The 10,554-nt window shown below is 42.2% G+C and overlaps 1 protein-coding gene across 1 annotated transcript in view; it reads left to right on the top strand.

Moving 5' to 3' along the window:
• The window catches only part of PEA15 (proliferation and apoptosis adaptor protein 15), a 165,464-nt gene extending 157,003 nt beyond the window's left edge, over nucleotides 1-8,461 (top strand). Inside the window, exon 4 of the mRNA XM_068253545.1 lies at nucleotides 8,309-8,461. Within this exon, the coding sequence (XP_068109646.1) occupies nucleotides 8,309-8,373 (65 nt within the window). The 3' untranslated portion in view covers nucleotides 8,374-8,461. The remainder of the gene's footprint in view (nucleotides 1-8,308) is intronic.
• Nucleotides 8,462-10,554: the final 2,093 nt, after the last annotated feature.

Raw genomic sequence — 10,554 nt, forward strand, 5'->3', positions numbered from 1 at the left:
AAATGATTTCAAGTTGTGGAAAGTCAGTCTGCCAAAACGGAGGCCTCACATTGACCTTGGGTCAGACGGGAGCATAAGGACTAAATTAGAATTGAAATGGAAATCCGGGGAGGAAAGACAGAGGGCGGCAGGAGGGGGGCGAGATTGGTGCCACTTCCTGTTCGAGTTTCCAGGTGCTGAAGTGACAAGGACAGGCAGACCGACCTTGCTGGGGGTTGGAGTGAGAGAGAGAGTGCACAGCAGAAGAAGGGAGAGCAGGGAAAAAGAAAACCACAGCCATAACCAAGATGGCTGCAGCAGCTACTGTTTATTTAATGACATGATCTTCAAATTACTTTTTAACATTAGGCTTGCGTCATTCTATACACATTTTATGTATTTAAAGAGAGTAAGTTTGGTACAAATTTTTGTTTATTTTTTTAGGGTTGAAGAAATGACCGGAACAAATTAAATATCAGAAATGTACATTGATTTTTAGAGTTCCACCTTCTATTTTGACTGGCAAATTTTGAAAAACAAAATTGTAAACATGATCCAAAAACACAGCCCTGCCATTTTCCATGATCATATAAGGCAGTGTTTCCCAACCCTGTATTCAAGGCCCACCAACAGTGCATGTTTTGTGGAAATCCACAGATGTAGGTAATCAGCTCTGCTGAGACACTAATTACCTCACATGTGCATATTTGTGGTTTCTGCAAAACATGTACTGTTAGTGGGCCTTGAGGACAGCGTTGGGGAACTCTGATATAAGGGATGCATTAATGCAGATGGCTTGGTTAGCATGCACATCTTGTAAAGCATCAAAGTAAAATTGAAGCCAAAAAATGTGCATACTCACCTAGGGAGAGGGAAGGTTCTGGATCCTATAGAGCATTCCCAGTCCTTTCACCGTGTCCTTGTTTCAGCGTTGTAACCCCCATTGCACGCATTTGACCAACTGGTAAAATATGCCATCTAGGATCCTTGGGGACTCGAGTGCTTCCAGCTCCATACTGCACACGATGCAGAGTATGGAGCCATCTCACTTCAGAAGCACTTGGGGAGGACAGCCTGGAACACTAGGCGGGGACAGGGAAGGCTCTATAAGATCCAGAGCCTTCCCACTTCATGGGGCATTCATTTGAAAAGGACGCCTGGGAAAAAGGGCGCCGGATATAGCCGAGATTTTTTGGGGGGCTATAAAAGGGTGCTGGATATAGCCGAGATTTTTATTTTTTGGTATAGCCAAGAAAAGAGATTACTATGACCTAACTTCTCCCTACTCACACACAGAATCCTCCCCTGGTGGTGCCTAACCCTAAGACCCCCCCCCCCCCAGTGGTGCCTAACCCTAAGACTTCCCCCCCAGTGGTGCCTAATCCTAAGACCCCCCCCCCCCCCCTGGTGTTACCCAAACCTAAGACTCCCCTGGTGGTGCATAACCCTAAGGCCCCACCACCGGTGGTGCCTTACCATAAGACCTTCCTGGTGGTCCCTAGCCCTAAGACACCCCCCCCCCCCCCGGTGGTGCCTAACCCTAAGACGCCCCACTGGTGGTGCCTACCCCTAATACCCCCCACTGGTGGTGCCTAACTCTAAGACTCCCCCTTGTGATGCCCAACCCTAAACCCCCTCATGGTGCTTAACCTTAATCCCTGATGGTGGTGCACAATTTTCGCTGCATTTCATATCAAATATATATGTTATTTTGAACTGATATAACCGAATTTAGTTACCTGCTGATACAACCAATCTTGTAACCACATTTATAAAGCCGCTATATCCGGTGTCCTTTTATAACAGGAAAAAAAAAATCTCCGCTATATCCAGCGCCCTTTTATAGCCGAAACAAACCTTGGGCGCCCTTTTCACCACCTTATAGCCAAGAGCCACGGCAAATAACATTGAAGTCTATGGTGGAGCCCTTTTAAAACATATGTCTCAGGCGCCCTTTTCAACTGATTCTCTCCATAGATGCGTGTGACTTTTTTCTATTTAGGGTCACTACAGATTTGTTTTAATACCATTTCACTTTGGAGCAACATATCCAGCCATCCACAACTTTTTCAGTGAAAGCCTTGCTTATCTCAGCAAGAGTATGCCAAAGCACATTCAGCATGTTTTTAGAACAGCAAGGTTCTGTAGTAAAATAGTCCAGGTGCTAAACCCAGCTGCAGGCCAGATTTGTCACTCACCATTGACAACATTTGGTACATTAGGAAACTAATCTACATAAGCTGTCCTCTCCATACATTTCTTCATTAATCTCCTGATACCATTCCACCCAGAACTTTCACTCCTCCCATGAAAACTGCCCCCTAGCTTGTTCACCTTCTCACTCTCGTATCCAGAATTTCTCATGGGTGTCAGGCCTGGAACCCACTAGCAGTACTTTTTTAAATGCTTGTGATTTGAAAAGTTCTTGCTAATGTGATGCTACGCGTGTGATCCCACTTGAGGGTTGTGATTTAAAAAAAAAAAATCACCCAGAGCTTTACATTAGGTCTCACCTCTCATTTTGAACTGTCTTTCACAGCCTGTCCATCTGGCTTAAAGTCTGGAAACCTTAAAATGCAAATCTTCAGACAAGCTTATATTTTATATAGCCCTTTTTCTCCTCCCTAGTATCTCCACTCCCCCTTAGAATGTAAGCTTGCAAGGGCAGGGTCCTTCCTCTAGTGTCTCCTATTTCTGTTGCACTTAATCAAATGAACATGTACAAGTATTTGTGTTGTTTTAATACCACACATCAACTATGTATGCAGTTTTGTCCTCTGTACAGAGCTATGGAAGATGTTGGTGCAATATGAATGTAAAAAAAATATTTAAAAAAATAAGACCTCACACAGTTAGGCAGCCGAAATCCTATATAAGAGAAGAATAGGACAATATTTCACCTTCAAAACTACAGTAATCGGACTCTTCCCTGCACCAGACGTTTATAGAGTGTTGTTAAAGTGAACCAGAGACGAAGCACCCTCATGTATTTTACCATATAGATCAGTGGGGACATTAGAGAAAACACCTACCATGCTTTCTGTTTCATTCTGCACTGCACAGCTTGTTTCTTATCAGACCTGATAATTTGCTACAATGACTCAGCTATAATGATTCCTGAGCAGAGCCAGCAGGGGGCAGGCTTGGACTTGAAAAGACATGAGAGAACACGGACTGAGCTATAAATATTCCTGAACAAAGCCAGACTGAATGCTCAGTCAGGGATTTTATCAGGGCTGATTAGAAGCAAGCTGTGCAGAGCAGAATGAAACAGTAAGCAAGGTAGGTGTTTTCTCGAATGTTCCCACTGATCTATATATATATATATATATATATGGTAAAATACATGAGGGTGCTTCGTCTCTGGTTCCCTTTAAGAGGCAAAATAATCTTAGATTTTTTAAAAAATTATATTTTTCAGTTTTAAAAATTGCCATTTTGTCTGTCAGCATCGGATCTCACACTGGTCATATGACCGAGAGCAATCTGAGAAGGTAATAAGGACGCCTTGCCAAAGAACACCTATCACTTTACGACTCCACCTATTTGAGCTTTATAAAATCTTTCCTAAGTAAAAGATACATGAAGGCCCATTTGCAGTTTTTAAAAAGCACCTGTAAAAACACATGATTTTTAAACAGAAAGTTTGCATATTGCTGCAGAGAGGCACCAGGCATTTCTTAACAGGTATGATTAAAAACAGGCAGCAGGCTCAGTACTCCGATCTGGGGGTGTAGAGAATAGCTTCTACTTAGCTATGTCTATGACAGCATGTAAAAGTCGTACCCGTCTCTAGTTACGGTAGCTGCAAAATCAAGCGGACATGCTCATGGTGAAGTAAGCTACTCTACAGCAACATCCTAAGTTTAGTTAAAATGCATCTCTGGTGTACATAAAAAGAAAACCTCAGGTACGCTAATGCTTAAAAGTTAGAATGTCCCAACACATTGGGCTCTATTCATAAAACCTTACCGCAAGTTTTCCGCTCAAAACAGCGGATTTTCCCGTCCATTTAGCAAAGTGGGCATTCATAAAAGCTGTTCCCGCATGAAAATCTACAATCCCCCAGCAGAGCGAGAAATTTCCGCCTTCTCCAGTGTTTTTCTAGATTAATCTAGAAAAAAGTAACAAAATGGCCATTCATAAAGATTAGAGGAAGCGGTATGTGGACGGGAAATACCGCTTCCTCTGATTTTGCGGATTACATACAAGTGAATGGGACAGACCTCCCAGAGAGAGCAGTGCACGGAGGGACTCTGCCGGCTGAAGTGTTTCCGCATGTCTTCCGACAGCTTACCGCCAGCCTTCAGCGGGAGATCTCCGCACTTGCATCGCAGCTTTCAAGATTTCTTTGAATGACCACCCAGAAGTGTGAAATACCGCTGCGGTATTTTCCCTCCAGGAGTTTTCTCGCAACAACTTTTTTATGAATAGAGCCCATTGTCTGTTTAGTAAGATTCACTAGAACCCCGTATCAGCTGGGTTCTAGTGCACATATCTGCCCGCTTGCATAAAATAGCCCTGGCTTTTTTCTGCAAGGTGGCAGGGCTACATACCTGGAACCCGGCTGATATGGGGCTCCAGTGAATCTTATTATACAGACGACATGCTGGGACATTCACTTTAGCAATGACAGGCCGGGATGGCAGAGAGGGTAGAGTCAGTTTCCTGGCCAGGAGCTTTTTGTTCCCAAAAGCAGATGCCATCTTAATCTAGCTTAAAATTCCTAAGCTTTGGCAGCAATGAAATGCCTTTTATGTTATATACTTTCAATCAAAAAAGACTTATATGCAAATTAGAGGAGTCTGAGCCAAGGAGACAGTGGAATCAAACTGAGGTGTCAGGGTAAAGAGGGCCTCTAATGGTCCAATTTCTAGTGAAAAATCATTAGCGTGATCAAAAATTCGGAACGGATTGGTTGTAAATCTCCGCTGGTACAATCGATTATGAACTATTTTAAAAATAGTCATCTTATTGGATTTTCGTCAATCCAAAATTTGGATTTTCCTGTTGGTTGTGATAGATAGGAAGCAAAGATTGGTTTGTTGATGGTGTGGTGAGCGATTTTTGTTCCGTTCAGAATTATCCGATCGCTCTAATGATTTTTCGCTAGAAATTGAATCGTTATAGTACAGTAGTTTTCAGTCAGTCTACAGCAGAAATCACCTCCCTTCAGCAGAACATTTCAATCATCAAGATCAGATAGTCCGTCACCCGAAAGCAAACAGTGGCTCATGTGTACAAGCCCAAGTTGAGGGCTTTTGCACTAGTAATGCTAAAAGCTTGTTTTGCTGCGACAGTAAACATTTTCTTCCGCTCATAAAACCTTATCTGGTGAAGGGGCAAGTGAAGCGCCCACAAAATCTGGATCACTCACCTGTAAGATCTCATGTCTCTACAACATTTATTTTTTTTAATATTTATTTCTTCAGTGCCAAACATGAAAAATAAAACAAATAGGCGGAAAAAAAACTGTACATTTTCTCATAATGTACACATTAAATTGTACTTCATTTTAAATTGACTTCATATTGTACTCCACATTAGATGTTTTTGGTGTTTAAAATGACACTGAAGCGAAAAAAAAGTATGATATAATGAATTGTATGTGTAGTGCAGATAATGAATAGAACATTAGTAGCAAAGAAAAGAGTCATTTTTATTTTCAGTTATACAGGTTTTTTTATAACATTGCATCAATAATATTTGCAATTTACAAATTAAGGTGGCCATACACTGGCCCGATTCGCGGCCATTTCGACAGCAGATTCGATCCTGGGATCGAATCTGCTGCCAATAGTTCGCGGTAAACGCACCCGCCGATCCGACTTCCTCCCGAAATCGGATCGGTCCGTCGATCGCGCCGTGCGGGAAATTACCCTCGATCGCCCGCGGGTAGGGAGCGCGTCGCTAGCGGCGGCCGATCCGATCGGGTATACATTACCTGATGCTGGCTCCCGGGCATCTTCTCCGCGCTGCACGGCTCTGTTCCGGCTCCATCCCGGAGCTTCCTGTGTCACTGCAGTGACCAGGAAGTTCAAATAGAGGGCGCTCTATTTGAACTTCCTGGTCACGGAGTGACACAGGAAGCGCCGGGATGGAGCCGGAACAGAGCCGTGCAGCGCGGAGAAGATGCTGAAATCGATTCACAATCTGTTTGCAGTAAAGGCAGCCATACGATCCCTCTCTGATCAGATTCGATCAGATAGGGATCTGTCAGCTGGTCGATCTAATGGCAAATCGACCAGTGTATGGCTACCTTTACACTCTACATTTTAAACTTTGAAAGAGTAGAGCTAATGACCCTTTGAACTTCTCTGCAGTAAAATCTCATCTGAAGTTGTCTTTCACGGTTTCTTTGATGTATAAGTGCTTCAGAAAAAAGCATTGCTCTCTGACTAAATTAGTCAGAGAGCTCAGAGAAGCTCTTTTGCATAGATAAGTGAAGTTTCTACTCTTCCCATACTGTAAACAATATCAGACTCATATCTGTACAACTAATGTTCTATTTCATAGCTGTACTACACATACAATTCATTATATCAAGTTTATTTTCACTTCACATTCCCTTTAAAAGGTGCCCATCAATGATCCTGTCTTCATTGTACTGTTTTACCAAATCCATGTAGTAAAAAGCTTTTTGATTTTGAATGGATACTTTAGGTCAGCGTTCCCCAACCCTGTCCTCAAGGCCCACCAACAGTGCATGTGTAAATCCACACAGGTAGTTAATCAGCTCTGCTGAGGCACTAATTACCTCACCTGTGAATGTTTGTGTTTTCCTGTAAAACATGTACTATTGGTGGGCCTTGAGGACAGGGTTGGGGAACTCTGCTTTAGGTAGTCCTTTCAGAAGTGATACAGAGTACCCAGCAAGCCCACAGTGAACCAGAACTCCTAGGAGTGTGTAAGGGGCTACTATGGACCAAAAAGCCCTCTTACTAAAATGCTATGGAAAACAAATTTGCTTTCTTAAAACAAAGTATTTGCTATAAGGGCTCGTTCACACTAGGGGCGTTTATGACAAGCGCGTGTGCAAGGATTCTCTATGAGAAAATTCACATAGTTTCCGATCCACTCAGAAAAGCGACACATGGGCCATTTTTAAGGCGGTTTTCACTTCAATGGAAGGTATAGGAAAACGCAAAACACTCACAAAATCGCGTTTTACAGCGATTGCGTAAGCATTTTTAAGATCATTGTATTCTTTTCCGGATCAAAGGGTTCATTTCCTAACTAACGTCAGGAAGTGAAAAACCGCAATCGCTCTGCAAAAGCGCTTAAAAAAAGAAAGTGCTTAACAAAAACGTCCAACGCACAGAAATAAAAAAAAAAAGTGTAAAAAAACGCCCAACGCGGATGGCTACGCGAATGGGAACAAGGCGGAATTCAGATTGGAGTGAGCTCCGAGATTTCTCCTAGTGCATCACTGCTGAATATGCAAATCACCCATTGCTGTCCCTGTACGCTAAACACACCTCCAGATCCGCTGGAATGCGATGATGTGTCAGCTTGTTAAATCTTGTTAAATATATAGAGCAAGAGTAATCCAACATAAATACAGACTGTTTTGGATTAGTTGATTCTCCTCAGTAGAGCCACATTAATCCATGCCATGTATTGATGAAGATCAACTAATCCAAAACAGTCTCTATGCATGCTGGATTCTGATGCTGCTGGCTGTGGTCGCGTGCTGTAGGGCGCACACAGTTGGGCCCGCGCAGGTGCGGTAATGCCAGACTGACGACCCGGAAGTAGGTGCCGGAAGGCATTTAGGAGGATCGGAGGGGCAGAAAGAAGGAGCGGTGGGCATCAGAACAGTTCACCATACATACCAGCAACCCCCGTTTCTCCTATACACACCTAAAGTATTATTAGGAACACCATACTAATACGGTGGTTGACCCCCTTTCGCCTTCAGAACTGCCTTAAATCTACGTGGCATTGATTCAACAAGGTGCCGAAAAAATCATTTAGAAATGTTGGCCCATATTGATAGGATAGCATTTTGCAGTTGATGGAGATTTGTGGTATGCACATGCAGAGCACGAAGCTCCCGTTCCATCACATCCCAAAGATGCTGTTTAGTGTGCAATCGATATGAGCTGGGTGCTAAAAATGGTGCTTAGGTCACTTAAGGCCGCTGTGCCCTACAGTCAATCCTACATCTATACTGGTCTACTCTGCCCGTTGAGGTTGGTTCTGCTTGTTGCAAAAGTAAATAATTTTCTCTTCCCAATATGTAATATTTATTTATTTATTCCTTATTGAAGGGCAGAATTTTGTTTTACACATCAGTGATGCTATTGGTTTTATTTTTTTTCTCCAGATATTATAAGACAGCCATCAGAGGAAGAGATTATCAAATTGGCCCCTCCCCCAAAGAAAGCCTGAAGGATGATCAATCTGCAAGAAAGATGAGAAGACTCAGTCCTGTTTGGTCATTGTCGTCACATTCCTCCTTGCCCCCCCCCTCCTTTTTCACCAAACACCTCTCCCCGCTTCTCATCCTGCAAAAGCCTTCAACAGGAACAGAGATTGGGGAACAGGTGGGTGGGGGGGAGAACACGGCGCATATGGATCAACCACCGGTGACCACTAACAAGTGTCCTAACCCCTTTCCCCTTTGTCTGTGCTCTGTGACCTGCAGTCTGTCCTACGATGGTTTCGTAAGCGTGCGTTTTAAATAGAAGTATCATTATTTCTTTGAACCTTTTTTGTGGGATAATGTGGCTAAATGCGGTTTTGTTTTGTTTTGTTTTGTTTGTGGTTTGGAGACTTCTATGCAAATGGTAACAAGACCCTTGTATATTCTGCCCCCTTACTTGTCATGTCTGATGACCAGCCACTGAGTCTGCTCGACTATGTAGGGAGTATTGAATGCCAGAGTGAAGTCATGCTACGTTTATGTATTCAAGTGTACCAGTCACTTGCAGTGGCAGCCATTTTGTGAAGTCCATTGATACTCTTAGAATGTTGCAGAAACAGAGTTCCTGGAGTTTTAGAAAGCTGCACTTTTTGAACCATTCTTCAGCTCACAATATGGCTGCATTTTGGTTAACACTGAATTTGCAAGCATTCATAATTATTAGCAACTCACTGGCCATCTCTAATGTACACTCCATTGAGGAGAAGGGGTTTGGTTCTACACTGAACATTTCAGTATACACCCAATGGTTTACTGTATACTGACATATTCTGCATTCATATAGAAAAGCCAAGGCAAAGAGATCGTTTTCAGTCTTAACAGTTCCATTCTTTTGGACAGCAGTGTCCTTGATATGCATTGATGGAAGCCGTACAACCACTGAACTAAAACAAAAAAATATATATATATATATTATGTTTGTAAGAGTGCTGTGCTGCTGGGGAGGAGGGGGAAGGGTAGTTTAAGAGAATGTATAGTTTATGTTTTAAATAATTTATTGTGTCTAATACTAAAAATAAAGTTACTTTTTATTAGGGAGATACTTAAAATCTGACAAAGAAATGCTTACATGTTGCACCTGCTGGACTGACAGGTAAAGCTCTGAGAGCAGTAAGTCTCCCTTCACGGTTACAGTACCAGAGTCTCCAACGTTATTGAAGGCAAGTCTAAAGACTCGCCTTTTCACAGTAGAGCTATTTAGCTTTACTACCCTGCTGTATAACTGGACTTAAAAAGCTGTAGCTGGAATCTCAAACTAATATCACATTTGTATTTTTAATATTTCCCTGATAAAACAGCAAAAAAAAATAAAATTTTTTTTTTCAAAAATCTATTTTTAGTACTACATAGTATAGCTAAAGAAAGCAAAAATAAACTTTACATTCCATTTTAAAAAAAGGATTTGTGACAAAGAAAAGACTTATATGATTTGCCACCAGCACGTTGCTGCCTCCCACTTGTAGGGAATAAGGCTGAACCCATTACTGTAAGTTGCATTGCATCTTCTAGATAATGCTTTTTACAAAGATATTTTGTTTTTGTCAGAAAATTCCTTTATGTGCATATTACAGAGTAGTGGTCTTACTTTTTTGCATTTTGCTGACACAGGACAAAAGAGCTTGCAATCTATATTAACAATAGCATTAACTGTCATAGCCCACAGTAAGACCATAAACTGGACAATGGGGGAGTAAAAGAAGAATAAATCAGGTTCCTGAGCATTGGATCTCTGCCCCTCCATCTGAGCCATTTCAGGGGAATTCATACTGGTGCGGTCTGTATAATAATATATAACAGAATGCAGTGGGAAAGGAGAGCCTGCAGGGAAGGGTAAGACAGCCTGGGAAGATCTCCAGTGGAGACAACTAGGGGACTCCACTCTCTGGTATCCACCTAAAGATGTATTAGTGCTTTGAGGTGGAGCTGTTCTGTAACCATTTTAAGACTGAACCTGTCCCTTTTGCAAGATGCTCCAAACAGTATGGTTTTTGAGAAGTAATGGTAGGTTTTTCATTTTAGTGGGAAATGATGGTATTAAAGGTGTCAGGATACACAGGCCTGGATGGCACACTTGGAAAGACTAATGTAGGTGAGCAGGTAAATTACATAAACAGAGAGAGGCTCTTTATTAAGCTGAACGAGGTATA

Source organism: Hyperolius riggenbachi, chromosome 9, assembly GCF_040937935.1.
Source record: "Hyperolius riggenbachi isolate aHypRig1 chromosome 9, aHypRig1.pri, whole genome shotgun sequence".
Lineage (NCBI taxonomy): Eukaryota > Metazoa > Chordata > Amphibia > Anura > Hyperoliidae > Hyperolius > Hyperolius riggenbachi.